This window comes from Corvus moneduloides, chromosome 12, assembly GCF_009650955.1.
Source record: "Corvus moneduloides isolate bCorMon1 chromosome 12, bCorMon1.pri, whole genome shotgun sequence".
Taxonomy (NCBI): domain Eukaryota; kingdom Metazoa; phylum Chordata; class Aves; order Passeriformes; family Corvidae; genus Corvus; species Corvus moneduloides.
Window position 1 is genome coordinate 20424572 of NC_045487.1, and position 25409 is coordinate 20449980.

Genomic DNA, 25409 nt, shown 5'->3' on the forward strand with positions numbered 1-25409 from the left:
ACCATTGGCCATACATTAGCTGGTTTTACAGTTGGGATTCTTCTGATACCAGATGAATTGGTTAAAACTGTGAAAGAGAACAGAACTGGAAGGTGCTAAATCTGTTCATCATGTTTCTGGATTATAAAAATACTTCAGTGTGTGAGGAATGAAGGAAGAATAAAGAGATACCTGTAGGAGAAACAGAGTACCCAAAAGTTGGAGGTGAGGGAACTGTAATATAGAGGGTATATAAAGATAAGAGGATATAGTGGAGTTTTTTAAATTGTGTGCGAAATAAGCCAGGGAAAAAAGATAAATGATAATTGCTTTGAAATCTCCGTCACTGATAGGAACAGTCTACAGAAGGAGTATTGCAAAAGGGAACACGTAATGAGATAGTTTTGTGTTACTTTTGAGTAGTATTTTCACAGATAATAAATTTTTTAAAATCTGTGATTTACTACTTGAGAACACCATAAACAGTTTCATGTTGTGGTTCATGTCACAGCCCAGTACTGTTTGGAGCATGAAGAAATGTAAATGGTAAAGGAGCACACAAGATTGAAAAAATTGGCATAAGGCAGTGCTCCAGCCTCTTGGTACTGCCAGCAGCTCTGGCACGTGCCTTTGGTGTGGAGCAGCTCCTCAAGGTGCTGAGCTGTTTGTCCCACCACTTCTGCTGATCCTCACTGCAAGCTTAGAAATGCTCTTTGGCCTCCAGCCTCATTTATTCTTTCCCCTGATGGTCTTGTGCTCTTGTTGTGTAATGTTTACATAGTTGGAGCTTTGATCCTGCATGCACCTCCTGCTCTCCTGCTGTTGCTCAGGAAGCAAAATACCTGGGATCCCCCAGACTCGAGCACTTTCCAGCCATGTTTTTTTTCCTCCTGTTTTCTTCACTCTGTGGAATGATGTAAACTGCGTGATTTTTTTTTTCCTTTTTTTTTTTCTTTTCTAAAATTTTTTTTTCAATTATTATTATTTTGAGATAACATTTTCAGGATTACAGAGGTTGTGTTTATTTCAGTTTTGGGAAGATGGAGATTATAAACAGAGACTGAAGTCTTCTGAATAACTGGCTGCTACCATATGGTCAAGGAATGAGCAACAGTACAGGCACTGGTACAGAAGCCAGCGGGAGAGCCCTGGAGGGACAGACTGCATGCAGATCCTTCACGTTCTTCTTGCCTTTAGAAAAATGTCTGGCTGGATATCAGGAGAAAAGAGTAGAAGAGATTTAGTTTTGGACATGAACATGTAAAGTTGCCTATTACCGCAGGCCTGGGCCCTAGGGTATATCACCGTGTCCCGCAGCCATAGGGAGGAGGAGGAGAGAAGATCCAGCAGGCAGGAATTGTGCAGCAAGATTGATTTATTTAATTATTTTACAAACTCTTTTATAGACTTTTTTCTTCATAGTCTAATTGGACAAAGGACCAGCCACCCCTTGGGGGTGATTGGCTAAAATCCTAAAACATCCATTGTCAAAATATTTTTCTACTATACCCTAAACGAGATTTTTCAAGGTTGCAGGTGGCTTGGTTGTTTACATTCCCTGCTACCTCTTCTGTGAGAGAGAAAAGTCTCTCAAGGACTTAGAAAATAGCAAGAAAATCCTCGCTAACAGCATTTTTGTATCTACAGTTGCTCACTCTGTTGGGTTAGAGGAGTGGATCTCTGGTGTCCTGAGGAATAGAGGCAGCAGAGCTTGTGTCTTAATAGCTCTCAGTCTGCTAGAGCAGTTCCCAGGGTAAAAAATGAATGTTTTATTCATTCTTTGAATGTAACATAGGGCAGACTGGTCTTTTGTTATTTCCACATACTTCCAAAGTTTGTTGAATTGAAAAGTTGTGTATAAATGACATGGCAAAAGTCCTTAACAAAACTGTCTTGCATAGAATGGGAAAAAACCACTTTCGTTCAGAGGAGACCGTGCAGTCTAAGCATGGACTGGATTAAAACACACTGATTTTTGTAGTCGTGGCAACTTTCTGTGTAATCTCCTATTTTGAGAAATAGAGTCAAAGATAAGATTATTAAAACATTCCTCATATCTGATTCTATTGTTGTGATAGTAAAGAGTATTATTTCTTTGTCTGTGACCTTATTAAATATAACAGCAAAGCTAAACGCAAATGTTTCTTTTTGTTGTTTTCCAAAGGATTCATCCCCCTGAATTCTTCAAGAACAAATATGCTGTGGATGAAGTCCACTATGTGACCGAGGTGAGTTGTCTGTGCTTCTGATTACCTTTTTCTGTGAATACAAAATCAGTGAGTGGCAATGACTTTGCATAATTTTAGTCCTCTTCTTACTGGATGTCTCCTGACTTGGGATCTTCTCTTCCTTCCCTGTTACTGGAAAATGTCCTTTTATCTTACAAAGCACTTTTAAGTTTTTTTAAAGGCTTCTCTTTTGATCTGAACACAGTTCTTAATCCAAAGGCAGTCTCATAAACATGTTCTGTGCATGATGAGACCTGTTAGTTTGTGGCTTTATCCAAATGAAACATATCACTAAATAAATTTTTTGCCATGCCTTGGAGATTTGAGGAGATTGCTGTCAAGGCGGTTGCATGTCTTAGCTCTGTCTTGGGAGCCTTCGTTCATTTTATGCCTCCAAAAAGCTGTTGGGAAAGGCTGCCTGCCTCACTCTTGTTTTCTGTAGAATCATCTTATTACTTGAATAAGCAATAAGAAACTCACATTTCTAGATGCTAGTGTGCCTTGCTTAGTTAGGTTTCTGATTTAATTTCGGAGCAGATGTTTGTACACTTGTGCACCTGGCCAGCGATTGTTTCTTTGGTAGGAAGGCTCAGCAGGTGAGGACAGTATTCCTGCCAAGCTCTGTGTGTGACTTTCATGGAGAGCAGCTTGAAGAAGACTCCTCTGATTCTTCTGCTCCTGTAGAACACTGACTCTCTAGACCAAAAGTTTTGCTCTCATCAGCTGTGAGGAGGTTTCATTTAATTTTCATAATGAGTCCAGCTACAGAATGAAGTTTGATCTGTATGTCAGAAGCTGGGACTGGAGGGAGCTGTGGAGGGGTTGACTTTTGCCATGTGTGAGTTGGAGTCATGTAGTGTTCAGGTGCTCCAGTGCTCATCTGTCAGATGGTGAAAATTGCAAGTGGAAATACATGTTTTATTTTTAAAAATCACACTTTAAAAATCACATTCACCTTTAGTAGTTTTGGGTCACTTTCTGCAACAGTTATCTTTATTGCAGTTCTATTCTCTTCTTCTTTACTGCTTAAAAACTTCATTGATGAGAAAAAGAGCTCTTTATGTGGACCAGTAAATAAATTAAAAAATGAAGGCTGCTTTTGACCTGGACTGCATGTATTGAAGTGAGAAGCTGTTGAAGCTTGCAACGTAACTGTTCAGCTCTCTTCTATAACTTTTGCCTTGTTTGCCAAGGAGTTGGTTTTCCACCATCAGGACATCCAGGGCCTTTTTTATAGAACAGCTTTATGTCAATGAATGACCAACATGTGTGTGTAATCCTGATACTTCATGAGATTAAGATATGAAAAAAAGGGTGGAATTGGTATTTTTGAACTTCACTGCCATATACTTTCTTTTGTTAATATTAGCAGTAGCTATTAAGGTGGTTTAAAGTTGATAGAATTGTGCTCCATGAAGCTGCGTCATGTATTCATTGCCTCAAGATATGTGTAATTCAGCACTCACCCTTCTGCAGCTGCTCTGAAAGCCCAGCACTCTACAAGCCCAGTGATCTTGTTCTTAGTTTGTGAATGTTTGAAGGAGGCTGAAGGAGCCTAATAAAAGGATTAGTCAGTCGAAGTGACCCAGTGACAGTAACAGTAAATACTCTTTGCTAAGCATTTAACACATTGTAATGTTACAATACTAGTGTAAATTTTATATGTGCAGGATAGAGTACCCTGGTGTTCCTTATTTCTGTGTGACATTACAATTTTTTGGCTCCTATGTTGTGTCTTCCTAATGATGACAGTAGACATGAGTTATGGTTGGTATTTATGTCTTTAAAGGACACCATCAACTTGATCACTGCATTTCTGTCAATATTTTGTATTCTACTGTCTCTTGTTGTATGTTTCAAGTAATACTACAATATCTGAAAGGTATCAGAGGAACATTTTTGTCTTTGCAGCTCATTTACTTTATATACAGTGAATATTGATGAAATTGATATCAATGTGGTTATGAGGAAGAAAAAAAAGACAAATAACAGTAATCTAACACCTCTTTTTAGATATCCAGTGTCTTGGCTTTGAAGAAGCCTGCTGTACTTCTCACTTTGGTAAGTCATATTCTGAAATTCCTTCAATAAGGATACCAGTTTATGCAGCATTTCTTTGCACTGTCATTCTCTGTTTTTTCCTCCCCATATTACACCAAATTTGAAGTCACCCATGTATAAAAATCTAGTCTTCTAGATTTTAAGATTTGTAGCCTCTGGCCTCATCCAGTCTGCATTCTGTCTGCCAAAAGCTGTACTGGTTTTCTGGTAAAACATGACAAGCCCATTGACTATGATGGCCTCCACCCTATCTACCCTGACTTCAAACTCCTTTTTCCTTTTATGCTATTCTGGTCATGTCATGAGCATGTTTGGGCTTTTCTGTGGGAATCCCACAAGGATTCAGGGAATATTTTTTCTGCACAGAGTGGTTTAGTAAGAACAGCTTGTGGGAGGAGCGAGGCAGTATCAAATGCCTGCTAAATATTTTGAATGGTGCTTGCTTATTTCTTTGGAAGAAGGATGAACGAATGGAGGTGAAGACTGCGAGTTTCTCCTTCCCCATCACCTCTCTCCCAGCTGCTCCCCTGCTTTACAGGTGTTCTGTAAACTCTCACTAGCTGTTTTATTGTCTCCAATCTGTATAGAAATTCTTTGCTGACTCTGAGATTTCCCTTACAGCAAATGCAGTGGCAGGTCCTGGATTTCTTGTTTTCCCATGATAGAGACCAGGCAGAAATCTTAACAAAAAAAGGTCCCTCTTCAGGAAGTTACATGGCCTCAGATCTGAATTCTTTATCCACTAAGAACAGAGGCCCTAAAGAGTTTTCAGTCTTTCTTTCGTTTATATTTGTATACACACATATACACTTAAAAGATGCCCCTATGGCTTAACTTCATGTTCTTTAAGAGAAATGAGGGAAATGGAATGTTTGACCATCTTGTGCTTCTTACTGTGCATTTCTTCACATGGAGTTGTTGGGTAGTTATCACTCTAGGAGTATCCTGTTGTAATCAGGAATTTTCACATAATTTTTGGCTGAGAGGAGGGTGCTGTGGTGCTTTCACATTCCTCCCACTGCCATGAAGAAGTGTTCAGAGAAGGGAAGAGCACTTCTCTGTCTGCTGCTGAATGGAAACCTGGTCCTCTCCTCCTCTGGTCTCGTTCCAGATACAGAACTGTAATGCTGCTCTGCAGGGTTCCCCAGACTCATGTCAGAAGTGTTCATCTGCTGTGTGGCAGCCAAAATACTCTTGCTTATGCTCCTTGCTTGAATGGAAAGCTGTAGGGGAGCTGCAAGCAAATTTAAATAGTAACATTGCCGGGCAGGGCACAATAATTTATTTTAATACTAAATTACTTTAGAAGAAAACTTGCCTATTTTTCATTCTCTTGCCCTGTATAGTTATTTTATAGGTCTCATATCTCCCTCTCAAGACATAAGGGCATTAGAAATGGAAGTTTGTCTTTTTCTTAAGCAGCACATCCTGACCTGAGTTCTGTGCTGGTCTCCTATGGAACTGATTATTTCTTATACTGGACTGTGTTTGAACAAACAGTTGGGGGTTTTTTATTTATAGTGATTCAGGTAAACTTATGTGTAAGTTTTCCCAAATACTTACTGCAATCAAGTTCTCCCCATGATTTAAATTTTAAATACCCGTGTTTGGCTCAGAGTCATAGTATTTTTAATCTTTTTCCTCCCAGCGTGGTGTTAATACTGATAGTGGAAATGTCTCCAAAGAAGCTTCATTTGAGGGGATCAGCCAGTAAGTGACACGGCTTTTTTGTACATTAATTGTTACACAGTTATGTTGAATTCATTTTATATTTTAAATTATCTTTTTTTCTTAGTGGCAGAATGTTGAATGGCAGATCAGATGCCAAACATTTTATTTCCATAGAAATTTTGATACATGTTTCTAATGACTTGAAATACAGTTGGTTTTTTTTTTTTCTGAAATCTCTTTTGCATCTAAATTAATCCAAATTATCTCTTGGTCTGTGTTTACTGTAGCTATTTAAAACCAAATAGACCCGTCCTCATACATCCATTTCCACTTTGGGGATTGGAATATTTGATTTTCAGATTGCAGAAAAATTAATCTTTAAGAGTAGCCTCTTTCTCTTACTGATTTCCCTGCACATTATTAATCTAGATATTAGGGACTCTGGTATGCACAGTCTTCTGAAAAAATGTTACATTACAGGTGTAAAATAAAATCACAAATCACAAAAAAAGGAATAATCATTCCTCTGTCTAGATGTGATCTTTTAGTGTCCCTTAATGCTGTCTTTTTATGAAGTTTGGCTACTAGTGGGGTGAAAATGTCTTCCTGTGTGCAGATTTTGAAAGTGCAGTAATTAGAAATACATCACAGCTTGCTCTGGGATGTGAGGATGGTGGCCTCAATTTTTAATGAAATACAACTATCTGTTCTGTATGATATCTTTAAAAGGAGATAATTTTCTGTTTTAGCTCAAGTGTATGGCGAAAAAGAAATATACCCCCCTTATTAAAAAGTGTGTTAAAATAAGCAGTTGTGCTGAGATGTTGAGGCCTTTTTTTATGATCGTTGACTCCAGTCACCCCACTATATTTTTCTCCATTGTCCTCTGTCAACAGCATGTTCATTCTACAGTGAAGATGGTAATGCACAGAATTTGCTGCAAGTCTGGGTGCTCGTTTGTATAGTCTGAGCATGCTTTCTGCTGGGATCTTGACATTTTGTGTCAAGTGATCTGGAATCTGATTTCATAATTACTTCGTTTTCCCCTCTGTATCCTAAATGGGAACTTAATGATTCTGTCGGGGATGTTGGGAACAAGGTGCCAGGCATTTAGACAGCTTTTGCTGCCCACTGACTTAAGTATGAAGTATTCTATAATACATGCAAGTCACTTTTAATGAGTGTTTGGTGTCCTTTCTGCTGTTACAACCAGTGTGAGTTCTGTTGCTTTGTCCAAGTAGTTAGTCATCTTATGCTCTCTGCATTCAAGTGGACTCCCCACTGCCTGTGTGGAGCAATATCTCCTGTTTTATCCGATATACCTCCACATGAAATATAAACAGGTATTAACTTCATCAGCAGTTCTGTATTGGAATGATGTACAAAAGTCAGTTTGAACTACCAAAACCCCCTTTTTTACCCTGAATTTCACTAAACTCTGTTTAAAGAGTTCAATTAGTAGCCCGCTCACTAGTCAACATTAAGCTAGGAAGCCACTCCATTTAGCACTTCGTTTGAGATTTTAATAGAGCATTTCCTACAACACTTAATGATATTGAAGCATTGGCTTCTCAGTGGTAAATATGTTGTCCACGTGCTCCAGAGGGAGTGCTTCTCCATTCCTAGCAGGGATTTCCAGCTGTTAGGAGATATTTCTCTTTTGAGACTTGGCACATGCTCATCCCTCTCCACCCCTAAGCACTAGGTCATTCATTTTGCTGCCTTTGATGGGTCTGGTTGGTGCCTTCCCCTCTCAAGCTCACAGTATGGAAGAGCATGCATTGGTTTTGGTTTTGGATCAACTCCCCTCTTCTGAGAGATACTGTGCCTTCCTTTGATCTCCCTGATTCTGTTTGTGTCTTCTCCCGGGCTGTGGTGGCTCTGGTGAGCTCGTGCTTGGTCCATGTGCCAGGGGTAGTTGGTGGTCTGGAGGACGGGGCGAGCTTCCTTTTAAGCTCTGCTCAGAATTTTGTAACACTCTGTGTAAGCCGGTCCATTTTATGTTTGTTATCATTACAGACCCAAACCAATTTCAACATTCCTGCTTTCCTGCTTGTCTACCTCTCCTGTAGCAAATGTTTCCTTTATAGAAAGATGTATTTCAGATGTATTGATTGTTTCCCAGAGGATTACACTCACAGAGTTTATACCCAACAATGTGTTCCTTCAAACTGTGCTCCCTCCTGCCTGCCTGTGACTGTGCCTTGCTGGCTCTCTCAGTTCTTGGCTCAGCTGGGCTCTACCCTGGCCATGATGCTCTATTTTATGCCTGATCTCCTGTTTGTTTTGTTTTCTGGCTACCTGGCCAAGATCTATTTTCTTGCTAGGACCCTTTTGTGTTTCTCCTACTCCCATATGTCTTTTTTCTCCTATGTGGACCTGGCCCAGTGGGGGGTGGGGGCCGTGGGAGGTGTTTCATGATGGATAATAATGAAAATAATGTCTAATTTCCTGAAAAGGTGAATCTCACTCTCTTTGCAGGCTGTTCATCTGCTTCTATCAGAAGCTGTATTTTTCTTGCCCTAGTGATGTTGCTTCGCTGCCTTATTTTTTGAACCTTCTGAACTTCTTGTGGAACATTATTATCTAAGTTATTTGGCTAATTTTTCTACTGTCATAAATAGTCATTTGAGACAAAATGACTACTGTGGTCGTGGGTTATTTCTGTGCCCAGAAGATCACCCTGAAGTTATTTTTGTCATGCTAGCAATAGCCAAGCTTGATTCTATCCTGGTAGTATAGAGCCTATACTGGTGAATTATTTAATGGTTTCTATTAGTTTACGGATAGCTCTCTCATACAGCAAAGGATGTTGTCCTTAAGAAAAGCTGGTCTGTTGCTGCAGGCTGTGGGAACGGAGGCCAGGGGTACACAGAAAGCTGCCCTGCTCAGCAGAGGGTGGTACTGGGGGTCAGTGGGGGATCAGCCCTGGGACAGGGGCTTGAGACAGGAGACCTGGACTGTTTCCTGATGCTGCTCCTGGTGACTCTCCTCAGGTCAGTTCTGTTTGCAGCTCTTCAGAATCCTGCAGAAGTGGATTTCTCACTTGCCCCAGAAGGCTTAAGTGTAGAAGGCAGATTTCTAAAGTAGTTCTAGTGCTTTCTTTTCTGGAAATACATATTTCTATTTACTAATAGAGGCCGGTTCTGTGTTTGCAGGTCTTTTTCATAATTCATGGATCCATCTTTCAGGCTGGAAAATGTGCAGGATTTTAAAAAATCTATTTATGTCAGTTATGTAGCCCTTGTAAAAATGCTTTGAGAGGGTATGACTCACCATATAGAAAATGGATTTTGAACCTGTAGGGTTGAACAGTAATGTGCCATATACTTTAAAACACTTGAATAAATCTTTGCTCACTGTATTGGCAGGGTTTTTTTCATCCTCAGAGTCAATTGAAGTAAATGATGGACAGTTTAAGCAATGCACCTAATGTTTAAAGTTTGGTAGTGAATTCCTTTTTTCATATTGCATAGCCAAATCAGTTCATTAGGACAAAGACTCTCCATGTTGAAGAAGAGGAGAAAATTCTAACATTGTGTATGGATATGTTTTAGATTTTTATTGCTGTAGACACACAGTGTATTCATTAAACTGACAAAAAGAGGTCTCATTATACAGTGCTTTTATATGGGAGGTTTAGATTTCTAGGTTTTTTTTAACTAATGAATTTGTCTTGCATGTGAAAGGACAATGGAGTATGAAATCAATTTGGACATGCCTTAAAGTGTAGTATTTCTTAGTTCTGCATTGATTAAATGGAAGCATTAATATGTACAGATTGCAACTGTAGCAAATGCCAATTTGTTTTCTTCCTCAAGACCACATATCTTGTCATCTAAGTATTGTCAGTTTCCAAATTGCAGTAAAATGTAGAATTAGATTGTGCTGCCTAATCCTCTTAACATTAGGGTAGTACTTGTTTTGTTGTTTGCTGTCTAGTGAGATCAAAACTTTGCTGGGAGGCCACAGTTGGGGAATTTTTTGTAGGGGTTTGTGCACAAATTACAAGAATTAAACACCATTTGTATACTCATACTGTTGATGGTGAAAAGCTCTTACTGTTGAGGTTAACCAGTAACTTTTAGGATGTGGTTGGTTTGTTCAGCTGCATTGTTGGTAAATGTCCTGGTTCTGGCCAGGACAGGGTTAATTTTTTGCAGTGGCTGGGAGGGGGCATGGCCAGGACCCAGACGTTGTTCTGTACCAGCTCATGTCAGTGCTGGGAGAAAACTCCCTCTTGCTTTGGAGAAGGGCGTTCCTTCCTGCAGAGAAATGTGGTGGGCAGAATGGTCCCATTCGGTATTTTGTTTATTGTCAAGGGCTTGTCCATGTAAATCTTTTCTTTGCTACTTTGACTTATACCTTTTGTATACCTTATTTTGTTGCTGTTTCTATTCATTTTCTTATCTCATTGCTGTTTCCAGAAAATTATTCTTGTCTCAACCCATGATCTTTGCCTTTTGTACTTCCACTTGGAGGGGGAGAGGAAGAAAGTGGCGCTGTGGTTCTAGTGGGAACACTAAAGAAAGAAAACAGGACTACTTTTGAAGGACTATTCTGCTCCAAAGACTTGAAAGTTCACCACTGAACAGCTACAGGACCCTGTTAAAGTGATAAAATCTGTGATGGAAAAAATGCTGTGGCCGTTCCAGAGAGACACAAAGTTATGCAACATGATGGGCTCTGGCTATGATTTATCAGACCCTGCTGGTCACTAGACAGATCACTAGACAGCACCCTCAGGGGGAGGAGGAGGAAAGCAGAGCAACAGGCAACTGCAGCTGAGCTGGAGGAACAACCCGTGCCAGGAGCAGTTGCACCTGTACAGAAAAAGAAATCCAAGACAATCCATTTGCTTAGTGAGGGATGAAGAGGAAGCAGGGCTCTCAGAACAGGAGGAAGAGGCAGGGCCAGAGATAATCACCCAATCCCTATCCGCAGGTGAGCTGGGAGGTGTGCAGAAAGATTTCAGCTGCAGTTGGGAGAGCCCCTGGTGACCCAGCAGTTCCAATGCTGGGATATCGTGGCTCATGATATGGAATCAAGGAGTGAAGCCAAATAGCTGAGATCCCTGTCCCAGGATGTGGGATTCACCAGGGGATTAGAAAAAGAACAGAAACTCAGCCTCTGGAGTCAACTCCTGTCAAGCATGAGGGAAAGGTATTCTCTCAAGGATGGTCTAATAGTGCAGAGAGACAAGCAGAACACCATGGAGCAAGGTGCACCTGAGAGAATTAGCTGTGCTGGAGGTACTCTGTATAAATAATGAGCAGTCCCCTGTAAGTCCAGATGACATCCAGTGTACACGGCCATGTGGCAGAAGTTGCCATAGAGCATGCCATTGCTGTGTGCCAGCTCACTGGCAGTGAGGTCATGAAATACGAACAATCAGTGGATAACTTGGTTATCAAATGCAAGCTATATGAAAAAAGTACCTCTTACCTGCCATGGTTCTGCATCACATCTGTGGAAAGACTATGCAAGGATGTCCAACAATTTGAAGAAATTTAAAGAAGTGTCCCATGCCCTGCCAGTACAGACCAGTCCCTGGTAAGTGCTCCCCTGTGCCAGAGAGAGGGGACACACCATGATGTTACCTGTGGTTTTACCTGCATGATCACAGAGAGGATGTGGGGAAGTGGGATGGAAACCCTGCCTCTGCCCTGGGAGCACAGGTGAGTGGAGAGGAGGAACAACCACCACAGGAAATTCTTCAAGGATAAAAGGGCAAGTCCTCAGACAGAAGGGCTGATGTTACTTCTGATTAATTGGCACTGAAGCACAGCTCCTTCTGGCACCCCAACTGCCAGTGCTGGGCTGGATGTTCAGAGAAGTCCCTTCCACACATCCTGGCCCTGATGCCATGTGGAGTAATCTCACACAGCGAGCTTGAATAGGAAACCCCAATTGCCCAGGGATCTTGAAAGTTACCACGAACTGGCCTGAAGCTGAAAATTTCAGATTATCATCATAAGAGGAGGAGAGGGGATGTGCTGAGGAGGCCCACCACATAATCAGCTACCAGAAAAGGAAAAGCGATGCCCTCTCTTCACTGCTGTATCATAGAGATACACTGAAAATGGAAAGCTGCTGTATGGAGTCCTACGTGATGAGTCGCAAAAGCTCTTGAGGGACAAGGTGGATCAAGTCCGGTTGCAGAGCTGAAAGCCTCCAGATGGCCTGGATACCACTGAAACACAGAAATTGCCAATACTACCTCTACACTGACTCGTGGGTGGTGGCAAATGCCCTGTGGGGGTGGCTGGACTGATGGGAAAAGATCAATTGGCAGCACAGAGGGAAACCCATCAGGGCTGCTGAATTGTGCCAAGACATCACTGCCTGGGTAGAGAACGTGGCTGTCAAAGTCCTTCATGGAGGGCTGCCAAAGGACATCAGCAACAGACAGGTGGATTGGGCTGCCCAGATTAAAGTGTTTCAGGTGGATCTGGACTGGTAACACAAGGCTGAGTTATTTCTGGCTTGATGAGCCCATGACACCTCGGGTTGTCAGGGAAGAGATGCAACCTCCAGATGGGTTTGTGATTGAGGGCTGGACTTAACCATGGACACCATCTCCCAGGTTATCCATGACTGTGAAACGTGCACTGCCATCAAGCAGGGCCAAAGGGGTAAAGCCTCTGTGGTGTGGGGGACAATGGTGGAAATATAAATAAGGGGAGGCCTGGCAAATCAATGACACCATGCTCCTACCAAGCCTGCCAAGGCAAGCGCTGTGTGCTGACAGTGGTGGAAACAACCACGGGATGGCTGGAGATTAATCCTTTGCCTCATGCTGCTGCTTGCGGCACAATCCTGGGCCTTGAAAAACAAGTCCTGCAGTGACATGGCACCCCAGGAAGAATTGAGTCAGACAGTAGGACTCACTTCTGAAATAGACTCATGGACACCTTGGCCACAGAGCACGGGACTGAGGGGGTGTTTCATATTCCCTGTCACGGACCAAGCTCTGGGAAAGTTGAACGGTGCAATGGACTGTTAAAAACCACACTGAAAGCAAGAGGTGGTGGGACCTTTAGACATCAGGATCTACATTTACTGAAGGCCACCTGGTTAGTTTTCACTAGAGGCTCTGCCAATGGAGCTGGCTCTGGTCAGCCAAAAGCTCCACGCACCGTAGCAGGGGATAAAGTCCCTGTGGTGCATATGAGAAATGTGTTAGGGAAGGCAGTGTGGATTTATCCTGCCTCAGGCAAAGGCAAACCCATGTGTGGGATTGCTTTTGCTCAAGGACCTGGGCGCTCTTGGTGGGTGATGCAGAGGGATGGGGAAATATGATGTGCACCTCAAGGGGATTTGATTTTGGGGTGAGAACAGTTTGTAATGTTGAATTGTATAATACTGGTTGCTGAATGACACCGTCACTGTGTGCCATTACTACCATGGACAGTGAGTATGGATTGCTCAGATAGCAGTCGTGAGCTTCTGGTGCAGGAACCAGCAGACAGCACACCAGCTCTCCCGACCTGGATGACATCTAGGATACAAAGAACTCACAGCCGTGGACCCAGATGATGTTTACACCACTTCATGTCATTGCTGGGGCTGGGAGGAAGGGACTCTCTTGCTTTGGAAGAGAAGGGTGTTCTTTCCTGTGGAGAAACATTTTGGCAGAACAGTCTCGTGTTTTGTTTATTGTTGGGTTTTTTCCCATGTAAGTTGTTTGTCTTACACCTTTTCTTATTAATATCTTTGCTGTTACTGTATGTTTTCTTATCTCATTGCTGTTTCCAGTAAATTGGTCTTACCTCAACCTGTGATCTTTGCATTTTGTGCTTCCAGTTGGAGGGGAAGAGGGAAAGTGAGTGGCAGCGATGGCGTGGTTTTAGTGAGAGCACTAAATTGGAGAATACTGTTCCTAAACGACAACAGTAACCAAAATGAAGCGTAATTTAAGTCATCAGCCTTAGAAGTCTCACAGTTATAAATAGGTGGCCTTCTGGCCACTCACACAGGACCCACAGCTTCCACAGGATGAGCGGAGCTGAGACAGTTCTGTCCTTAATCTTTGAGTTCCTTGGGAAAGTGACCTACAGTATATTCTCCTGCACATATGCATTGATGCTGTGTCTCAGAGGTCTAACATCTTTTCTAGTTGGCATTACATCAGAAGGTCTGTCTGTCAGGTGAGAGGGAGAACTTCTGTTCAGCTGATGACCTCCTGGCTCTTCTCCACCCACCAGCACCCTCCTGATTAAATCCTGCTGCCTCTCTGTGTGTTTAATGAGCTTCCCCAATTGACAGCAAACCAGAATTTTAAAGAACTGCCACATAATAGGTGGCCCCAGCCAGTAAGACTTGGATTACTGGCAGCACAAAGACAGTTCAAGAAGAGCCTTTATAGCCAGGAACGATAAAATCTGGGGATTTTGGCTGAAATGGCTTTTCTAAAAGAGTGAGCTGCTGTAAGCCTACATCAGTGTACAATTTCCCCCCTTTTCTGAATGCTCAGGTGAGACAGTTGTCTTTTATGAGGTTCATGTTTGGCTCATTTGATTTGCTTTTGATTTCATCCATTTGTGCTTGTGGTTAAAGTGATCTTGTCAGTTTTTTGAGATGTGGATTTTCAGAGTCAAAGTCAGCTCCTTCTGTAACTGGCCTTCCCTGTGCTTTGTTTTCTTTTGTTACTTCACAATAACCATAGTTTACTCTTATTTGCATAGAGCTGGTGTTGGACACTCCAGTGCTGCACTGTCTCCTTACATTTGCCTTCATTGATCTGTTTTCTGTCTGACATACTGATGACATTATTGAAAGGTTTTGTGTCTGTTGTTACAGCTGCAGCATAATTCTGTGTCTTGGTTTTCTGTGGTGGTGTCAGTTGGTGTGTTCTCCAGCCACACAGGGAGCTCAGGATTTTGCCTTGTTAGAATATTCATTGGTTGATTTTGCGATGTCATTCATATATTTTCTTCTGTAAAAATTTGTACTGTCTCTTCCATTCTAGAATTATTTCTGCATTGGTGTACATAAGTGATAATTTTTGAGATGGTGATGATTAAATTGAAAATATGCCCTTTTGGTACTTTCTTGTTTCCAAGTGACAAATTTTACTCTACAATGATGCATTGTTCTGTGGCTGGTGGGTGGCTTTTTGTCTTGAGTTGTTTTTCCAGTGATTTCTCGTTAATACCCATAATATTGAATACCATACAGCTTGTCCTTGTTGAATGTTGTAATAAGTTTTTGTTTTGTATCTTGGAGTAGCAATACAGAGCTATTACCCTTTTCCATATTAGGGTTTTATAAGTTTATGAGCATCTGTTTCTGAAAAAGAAAAACATAGGGTTTTTTTCTGCTTTCTCAGGACACAGGAAAACCCTTATACAATTAAAAGTGACTTCTAAGTAATTTTTTTTAAATTGGATTTGTGCTTTCATTGGTCCCTTCTGAGGTATAAAGAATGGTTAATAACCTGGAATGGATTTAATTTTTTCCTTTAAAAATGTGGGAAAATGAACTGTTGCCTCACAACATTCTTTTGAAGAACTGTTGGGAGCCTTCTAGCATTTTAATTCTCTTAAATACCCTAACAGGAGAGCCAACAGTCCTGAGCAGACAAAAATATCTTTGATGCAGAACACTCCTTAGGCCTTTAAACTGTAAGCAAAAAACCCCCTTTAACAATGCTTGAAAATCCATTTGTGTTCCACCTAATTACTCAGCTTCTGACTCTATTTGCCACTGTAGTGTTACTGTTTAGAGAGCCTCAAAATCATTCCAAGAATACATGAATTACTCATGTAGAAAATAAACAGAAAAATAGTGAAGTGTCAGAGGCCAAGGCGAGTTGGAATCTTCTGCTTTGCCTCTTCTGTAGATTGGAAAAGACACGGAGGGGTCATTTTCCTTTTCACTATCTAAGCAAGCTTGTTTATCACATGGCCACCTTCTGTGCATGCAAAAGTAGGAAGGCATGAAACAAAGGATGAAATCTGCAATTCACTGTGTTTAATTTCATTGAAGAGTGTTTGAGGAACAACGTAAAAATCACAATAATTTGGAAGGAATGTCTGGAGGTCAGTCTGGTCCACCCCACACTCACAGCAATGAACTGATTACCTAACATTTTACCTTTGTCAAAAGAAGTGGAATGTCTCAAGCATACTGTTACACTGGGTTCTGGACAGTCTTAAAATGATGTATCTGGTTTAGTCTCATATTTCAAAATTAGATGCATTCTTCTCACTGGGTTCTCTGTTGAATTCCCATACAATACTTGTTTTCACTTTACTTCCTCAGAGAAGACACGGTTAAAAAAAAAGAAAGAGTAAATATGTAGTCTCTGCTGTTGTGTCTGGCTGCTTTTTAATATTAATGTCTTTGGGTTTTTTTAGATTTAATGTGAACAACAAAATCCTTCATCCTGAAATTGCAGAATGGTGAGTAACATAAAATCTTTGAGTAGTGTTGAACATGCTTATACTGTACCATTGCTTCAGAGAGATTCCCTCAGCAGAAGCCACCTACTTTACCACAGGAGTTTTAATTTTAAGTTGATTTCATGTTATGGACTGGAAATATTATACAAATGTAATAATAGGGCTGGGTAACAGCATTGAAAACTAAATAATTTTTTTAACATTTCTTAAGCATTGTACCTGGATACACATTCTGTAGGATGTGTTAGGGTTTCAGTCACATTCGTGTAAATATGAATTTGTATGAATGGGAAAAAAACTGAGGATAATTTATATTCTAGCAACAGAAATCAAATGTAGATCAAAACTCTGTCTAAACAGGTAGTATTTAATTAGGTGTTGTTTCTTCTCCAGGATTTATTTTAACAGCCTTAATTTTGTTGAATTATTATTCATATAACTGTACTTTGTAATTCTTGGGGAATTCTGCAGTAGCCTATGGGAAGCAGACAAACTAGATGTGTGACTAAGTGCAAAGCTACTCCATTTTACTAGTTTTCTTCCTGTGGTCAACATCACTGACTTTCTGATTGCTGATTGCTCCATAACTAAGGCTATCTAGTTTTCCATTTAGGAAATTACTGAAGAATGAACATAGTGGATTTTTGTTAATGAATTAGGTTTCTATCTAAGCTTTTTTTTGTGTGTTAATATAGAAATGAGGAAGCAAATCCTTAGCTAAGACAGATAAGCTTAAAATCTTAAAATTCAGAACACAGGTGTACCTTCTGACTACCACTGTTGTAGCGTATTGTATTACATGCTGCTACATATAATGTTTTTTAATGTTTGTTTTCTGCACGTATGCTGAGAACCATCTTCTGTCTTCATCTACAGCTAATTGCCAGCTTCAAAACTGTGGATATGTTTTTTGACCGTCAGAGTGATTTCAGAACATGTAGAATTATTAAAAGGTCACATATCTGTTGTTGCAGATGTTTTTCATTGCTTGGTGTGACATAAAGCTGTAAAAGGGAAGTGGGAAGCGGGGAAGCTTTGTATAGACATTGTTCCACCCCTGAGTCATGCATGGGCCTGGAGCTGTGTGGTAGTGGACTCCTTGCTACTGCTGATGAGTGTAAGGGGGACTAATGTTTAGATCTTGCCTATTCTGTCCTTCTAGAATTTGTGCCCTTCCTTTTCCTAAACAGAGAAGTTATGTTATAGGCTTGATTTCTGAATTTAAAAGGGGTGAGGAAGAGGACCTGGAGATGGCCCTGACTTCCAAGCTTTGCTCTGTAGACACTGCAGGACAACAGGGACAGAGATGGCAATTTTAGCTGCAGAAGGCTTTGGAGTAGGGCTACAGACTTTTTCCCAAGGTAGCTTTCAGGTTGTTTCCATCCACCTTACCAAGGTATCACTTGATAAGTTTTTCTCCTCTGTGGTTTCAATTAAAGGGTGATTAAATCTTCTTTAGGAAGCTCAGGTATGGACAAACATAAGGTCGGTGCCATGGAGGTTGTACTGAGAGAGGTGAAGCGTTGAGGCAGTAGAAAGGCAGCACTTGGAGCTGCGGTAGAAAGAATCGTCTCTTCAGTGAATTGTGAGTGACAGCCTGGAATTCTGATTTAGTTCTTCCTGCAGCCTCATGGAAGAGGGATCCTTGGTATGCACCTTCCCTACAGCTGGCTTTCAAGGAAAAGGAATTCTCAGTGAAGAAAAAGTTCAGATTTGCATTCAGAAATATTTTAAAAGGTTTTACTGAGTTTGGTGGCTTTCATTTTAAGTCAGAAGTAAGTTAAAGAAGGTTGTTGGGATTTAAGTGTCTGGTGAAATTAACACGTGAATGATAGGTTATGTCTATTAAAGCTTACTGAAGTAGAAATCTTCTTGGAATGTCAAGTTACTGGCCAAGAAAGTTTCTTTGGAAAGCAATATTTTTAGAATTAAGAAAATTTTTCATTTAGGAAGATGAATTCTTTTGGGTTATATCCCGGGGTAGGAAATTGCATCCTTTGAATCATCTCCTTTCAGGGATGCATTTAATTTCAGATTTGGCAAGCTCTGAACTACTGTGTTTTACATGATACTTGTCAGAAAAACTTTGCTCTATGCCATGCTGTCAAACTGCCAGCTGGAGGTGAAATGGCTGAGCTTTCTGAACCAGCCAGGGAGAACTGGGAGCTACAAAAGGCAACTCTAGTATTATACAGTCTTCTAATAAAGTGCTGAAAAAATGGTTCAGTACTGACAAGGAGTAAAGTGTTTGTGGTTAAGGATCTGTTGCCTCTCTTGCTTACCTTTCCCAAGATCTCAGCATTTTCTGACTTGGTATGGAACTTAAGGATAAAACAGAGAAGAATTCAACCTTACACTGGATTTCAGCAGTTTTCAGATGGTGTTTTAATTTTTTTTTTTCATTTTATGGAGTGTGTGTATTTCCAAACAAATTTTAAAACTTTAAATTTAAAGGCTTCCACTGCAAGTTTCATAGTGAATGGCTATGCTGAGTATTGATGTCAGAGTTTTGAAAAGAAAATGTCGTATAACAGAAGAAAAAATTTGAACTTGTCCAAATGATCTCCTTAGTAATCAGAAGGTCTGACACCAACACTTAGCCAAATGACCTTTGGTTCCTGTATTTTGCCAGTGTCTGTCTGTCATAATCGTGGTGGTGCTAGAAGTCAACATTTAGTAATGTGCAGCTCTCTTTGTGCCTGTATATATTGTATTTTCCTGTAATCTCAATGAAAATGGGATTTGATAGTTTTATGTGGAAGATTTCCTATGTTCTGTATTTTGCATTATTTTGATGGAAAGCTATAATTATTTCTTTGTGAAAAGTGATCTGCATGTTAGTGTCTTAAAGCTGTGCATTTGCTTTTTGTGTTTTCAGAGGTTTTTCTATCTATGTTGTAAACCTCTTAACATTTTTTTGAACTCCTGTCTTTGGTGTTCATGCACCTGTCTTTCAGAATTGTACTGTGATGCCTCTCCTTTGCATATGTTTGCTATGTTTGCTGGCTTTGATGCTAATTCAGTTAGCAAGTTTTTATGCACTGCAGAAGAGCATAAATTTATAAACTGTGGTAGAGAAATTTCTATAAATAAAATGTGGAAAGGTAACAGCAGAGGTGAGAAAGGGTAAAGATAAGGCAAGACTGTGAAGTCTGTCTACATGGGCATCATCCTTACTTATTAGGTGGTCTGTAAATCTAGTATTTCCAGAAGGGAAAGGAGGAGTGGGCGTTCCCAGGAGTTTTCCGTATATGTCAGAGAAAGGAGACATTAAGGTTGCACACATGTACTAAAAAACAGCAAAACAAGCCAGCTGATAAAACACTGATCTGGTAACTGGAAACAAATACTTCTGGCAGCGTTATCAGTGCTGCAGAATGCACATAGAGAACCAATTTGTGTATCTTTGAGGAGAGCACTGGTTTAGAAAAATACAGTTGAGTTATGTGAGTTTCAGCCTCATAATTGCCTCAAATTCTATATGCTCTTGACCGCTTGATTAGGTCATGCATGTAATTTGGTATCCAGAAATTTAAAATGCCCAAATGCAATTTCAGGATTGAAATGATACTTGTTTATATTAAAGTTTCTCTCTCCTGTTGGGTGACGGACGTGTGAAAGGACTAGCTGCTCATATGGCCACGTGGAAATAAAAGCAGAAAATGTGTGTAAAAGGAGAATGAGGAAGAAGAAATGGTTTTACACTGGTAAAATGAGGAAAAAGAAAAAAAGGTGAAAGTTTTAGGTCAGTCCTGACAGTCAGAGACTTGTGCTTCTCTTTCACCTAGATTACACTGAGTGCCCCCACTGCTAATCTGAGGAATGCCTTACATGTGGAATCTGTACGTTTTGGCAATTGCATTAGCTGGAGCCTGGAAATTATTTGTTCCCATTAAAACATTAATGCATTGATGCATAGGCTGTAACTGGTCCAAGAAGTGTTTTTAATAGAATGTTGAAGTTCACATTCATGAATAAAGGTGGGATTTTCTTCCTATCCTTATTTTGGAAGTGGGGGAAAACATCATGGGAACTGTGGACACTCATCACATGCAAGATTGCCCTGAAGTGCCAACCACTGCTGTAGAGCTGGCTTGGGAGGGTGTTGCTTTTTGCACTGTCAAAACAGTGAGAAGGTGGTGAAATACATGCTTTTCTACTACCCAGATATGCTGTGGGGACTCCATCAGCAGTACCACTGTAACATAGGAGCCCAGGAACTATTTTGGTATCTGGTGAAGTTGATCATGTTACCTGCACATTTGTACCTCTTCCCTCTCCTCCCTTCTGGTGGTTTGGCAGTGGTTTTTGTTGGTCTCAGAATGACTAAATATTTTCTGTAAAATATTTCAGTGCCTGACCTTGTGTAAATGAAGGGATTGCATTGCATAAATAGTCAGTCTGAGGCTGAGCATGAATTTCTGTATTCAGATACCTGAGAAGTTGCGATCTAATACAAATTTGATCCTGAAGCCTTATGCCTACGTCAAGGGAAATGGTTTCTAAGACTGTTTGCACTTGCTGTGCAGCAGTTACTAGCTTGTATTACTAGCAGAGTCCAACAAAAAGATTAGATAGCTGAATTATGAAGCAACCTATTTTTCAGGCAATTGCAGAGCATGGATATGTACTGTATATTGAAAGTAATATGGAGGCACATCAAACAAGTATTAAATTACACTGCTAGCACATGCAGGCTTCCAAGGAACAGGATTTAAAAGAAAAAATTTAAAAATCTGTAAGCCTTTGCTACCTCATTCTAACTGGAATATATTTGAGCCACTCTTTTTTATGTCTTGGCTGAAAGACAGGAGCAGAAATTTGTTTCCTCACTCATTGTCAGCAGGTTTTATCATCCCAGTATATTTTTTTCACCTGGGTGTGCATTTTAAAACCTTGTACTTCTCATTCTCAATTGCATAGTGATTATTTTGTGTCATATTCCAATTAACTGAGAAAAATTCCCCTCTGCAGTGTTCCTGTTTGTAAAAGCATTTTGATCAATATCAGGATTTTACAAAGGTACCTTTACTCTTACCAGAAGAGTTGTGTTTGAAGGGGAGTGGCTGTGCTGTAGTAACACACTGTCTGTGGGAAATGCTGTAATCTCACATCAGAGGCACCCATGGCTGAGAAACCTGTTTCTGGACTCATTAAAACAAACTACAGAGCAGAAATACCCTAAATAGTTTTCTACAGCAGTGTGAGGATGAGCGTGTTACAATAAGAAGAGGGGTCTTGGTGGCAGTTTCAAAGTATAACAGTTATGGTTCTTTGTAACTGCTGCAAACTCTGGAGTGCAGCTTGAAAATATGATTGAAATATTTCCATGCAATTCAATAGGTGTTGTTCTGTACTTTGTAAACAGTAAGTATGTACTTCACAGCTGCCTTTGAGATGGGCATGAAAAATACTAGGAATTCAGTTTGTGTAACAGTGGAAGGGGTATGTGGTGTTTAATAGAGGTTATGGAACTGTGTCTGCTTTACTGTTCATGTCACACTAAATAGCTGCTTTTATTTGAAATACATGATAGAAATACATGTAGTAGAGAAGCGTTAAACGGTGCATTTTTGAGATGAGTTCACAAGAGAGTATCAAGTCACATAAACATACACAAATTCAGTATCTCATAAGGCACAAAGAGTAGGATAGGGTTTTTAGGGCATTGGTTTGCTTAGGGTTTTTTTGTTTTTTATTTTCCTTCAGAGGCATGTGAAAGAATGGACATCATGGCTGTAATTACTGCTGCTTTGGTTTCTGAATTTCGTGGTTTGGGTTTTTAATACCAAACAAAAATAGCATTTTTTCACACCACCGCTGCCCACCTTTTGAGGTATTGCAAATAGGAGGGAGTTGCAACTGTGCTGAACAGAAATTTTGGAGCTCTGGGAATTTAATTATGTAAAATAGTTTCGAACTGTGTTTAAAAGGAAATCAAGCATGCTTGTAGAAATGTTCCATTTGAAGTAGTGTTAGAGTCATCACAAATGCAGAATTGCCTTGGTTTTGTTCCTAATGTATTGTAGAATGAGTTGAAAAAATATTGGTTGAACCACTTGTTCATAGGTATTAAATAGGACAGGCTGATGTTTGAAATTCTTGTGACTTCCCTTTGTAAGATTGTTTTGCTAATGCTGAATCAATGCCAACAATACTTTGCTGTCATGAATACTGTAATAGCTGTTTGCTCTTGAGGTGTACTTGATCTAATCTTATTATAGGTGATACATATTATTTTCAGGGTTTTTTCATTTTGTATTCTTAAGCTGTGAAGTTGCAGCCTAACATGCTATCTGTTCTTCTTCTCTTAAAGTCGTGTCATTAAGACAGACATGGAGTTGGAAGTTCTGCGCTACACCAATAAAATCTCCAGTGAAGCTCATAAAGAGGTAATGGATCCTTTACTGTTAATAATTTTTGCTCTTAGTGTACCAGTGGTACTCAGAAAATGTCCCCAGCAACCCAGAATTGCTTAGTAATAAAATAATGGAAAGGCTGGATAGAAATAAGAGGATAATATCCTCCTATTGCAGCCCTGTAATATACCTTGTATTGTCCTTGAACTCACTGGTGCTTTTGTGATACGTGAGAAGTGAAGTGTGCGTTTGGGGAAGAGCTGGAGCCTCAGCAGAAGGAGGCCTGCTTGCAGTCTATCTATTCTGTGTGCACAAATACGTGTATAATGATGGAGAAAGAAAAGACCAAGGTTTTTCAGGCCCGTGTGCAGCTCTGAAAAGTTTACCCAGCAGGTAACTGTCTACAGATCCCAATGGACTGGGGAAGTCTTTCCATGCACAGTGTAGGACAGGGAAAGGATTCCTCAGAGTGGGGTATGTCCCTGGGGCAGTGCTGAACCCTGCTATTCTGTTGCCATACCAGTGTGGCAAAACAAGTCCAGGCTCTCAGCAAGGCTGCTCAGGTTGGACCTGGCACTGTACCAGGGGAGCTGTACTGATCTCCTGGTGGTGATGATGAAGTTAACTTGGGTATCAGTCCTGCACTCCATATAGAGATGCAGATGTGCTGTGAGTTCTGAGAGTGGTGATGACCAGAGGGAGCTTAGGTAAAAGTAACTGATGAGGTTACTTACCCAGCTGTTGTCTTGGCTCCTGCTCCTCAGATATCTGAACTATGACGTGAAGGAATGTTTTAAAATTAATATTGTAAAATTGAAAACTCAAGGGATAGGCATTTTGCATTCACACTCCTTACTTTTTCATCATCCTTGAATAATCTTATCATACCTGAAAGTAATTTTTTTTTGTAGAGCAGCTGCCTAGAACTTCTATAATACAGAAATAGACAAAATTTTCTTAGCAAATCTGAGAACAAGGATCAGATTTATGACTTATAAACCGGTGTTAACTCCAGTAGTTTTCTGTTGATTCGGATTGCAAAGTATGAAAGAGACTCTCCCATTGTAGGATAATCCACTTCATAGCTTTGTTTTGCCAAAGTAGAACAAAAGGATTTGCTGCCATGTTCACAGAGCTTTCACAATTAAACATTGGTATTTTGGTGAGCTGCGCTTCATTAGGATATAGTAGTTTGGCAATTAAACTTGCTTTATTGTTGGAGACTGCAGGCATTCTTAAAGATTAAACAGTGTAGTTTTAAAATACATCTATTGATGTAAATTTAAATGAAGTACAGAAGATATTTTTGTAATATAGGTTTCTCTGGAGATAGTCATAAAGCATAAATTTATAAATATGAGATTCCCTTCTGCTATGATGGTCCCATGCTAATATGTATCTTCCAGGTAATGAAGGCCGTAAAAGTAGGAATGAAAGAATACGAGATGGAGAGGTAAGAGTTCTTACAGTAATTATAATAAAAAGGAGAATATCTCTGTAGTAGGGGGAAAAGCAATAGCTGAGACAATCCAGTATCATGGATTCAGCTGGACTGAGAGCTCATTGCTGTTTGAGGCCACTGTAAGCATTATTTTGTTATTTTGAGGTGGTACTTCATCTGTTTCAAATGTGCATTTGATGGGGGTGATTATTTTTTGGTTAAGTGTAGCATATCTCTCTTCCTGGAGTCACAGTAATTTACAGAAGCTGTATGAAATAGCTGTTTTCATTGTTTGAAGCCATCCAGTAAAACGGTGTTTATGGTTAAACATTTAGTCTGGTTATGCTTAGAAGACTGCATGTGTGGGTGTTTAAGAGTCTTATGAAAGGCTGTGTTCAATTACATTTTGTCTGCAATTACAAGCCAGCAGTACCTGTACTTAGCCTGTTCAAGGAGCTCAGCTCACACATGTAATGGGTGCTCTATAGCTGCTGAGAAGTCAATGAGAAAGCAGCAGATCTCTCTTACGTTGACGAGAACGAGCTGTACAGGCATCCATGAGGGGTTTGGCTGGTCCTAGCTGATACAGTAATGATGAGTCTAGATCTAAGGGAAACATTGCCTCCTCTCTGGAATCAATATTTACATTAGATCATCAGCATTTATCTTATAAAGCATGGTTTTGATCATCAAGTCCATTTATTTTTAGTTCATACACGGTATTTTCAATTTTCAAAGTATTTGCATAATGAAGAAATAGAAAATACCAGTCATATGTCAGTTACTGTTGTTTCTTGGCAGTAATTTTTCAAAGGCTTGTAAGCAGGCTAGAGCACCACCCAGGGAAGGGAATATAAAGAGACCACAATATTTGTCATCAGGATTTCAAGGTAGTTCAAAAGACAAATAAAACCTGTAGAACATATGCAATATGAAGAAGCTAATGTTACATTTAAGCAGTTTAAATTTCTGCAGATACTATAGGCTCATGCCTGTAATTTGTCAGTGCTTCAAATTGCATTTACATATACCACCAGGTAATAGAAAAATAATATATTGTTTACATTCTGTCTTTAACTTTATTTATGAACTTTGTGTTTGTGTTCCTTTTACTCACTGGCCATGCTATACATGCTGATAGTGAAATTTTGCCTCTGGAAGTCATTAGCAATCAAAATTTCCATAGAGCAGAATTTGTTCCCAGGTGCTTTTAAATGTCATGATCCTGGCAGTTTGATTTAAACATCATACAACAAATATGTAT

At 40.1% G+C, this 25409-nt stretch overlaps 1 protein-coding gene and 1 long non-coding RNA gene across 4 annotated transcripts in view; both read left to right on the forward strand.

The window, feature by feature from the left end:
• The window catches only part of PEPD (peptidase D), a 144744-nt gene that overhangs the window by 22069 nt on the left and 97266 nt on the right, over nucleotides 1-25409 (forward strand). For all 3 annotated transcript variants that reach the window (XM_032121406.1, XM_032121405.1, XM_032121407.1), the window contains 6 exons: nucleotides 2144-2207; nucleotides 4221-4268; nucleotides 5917-5978; nucleotides 16301-16345; nucleotides 22662-22737; nucleotides 24111-24157. In XM_032121406.1, coding sequence (XP_031977297.1) covers nucleotides 2144-2207; nucleotides 4221-4268; nucleotides 5917-5978; nucleotides 16301-16345; nucleotides 22662-22737; nucleotides 24111-24157 — 342 coding nt within the window. The remainder of the gene's footprint in view (nucleotides 1-2143; nucleotides 2208-4220; nucleotides 4269-5916; nucleotides 5979-16300; nucleotides 16346-22661; nucleotides 22738-24110; nucleotides 24158-25409) is intronic.
• On the forward strand, nucleotides 12513-15664 carry LOC116449686. Its single transcript, XR_004242499.1, has 3 exons — nucleotides 12513-13744; nucleotides 14785-14791; nucleotides 15654-15664. It is a non-coding gene; the product is annotated as an uncharacterized LOC116449686 (long non-coding RNA).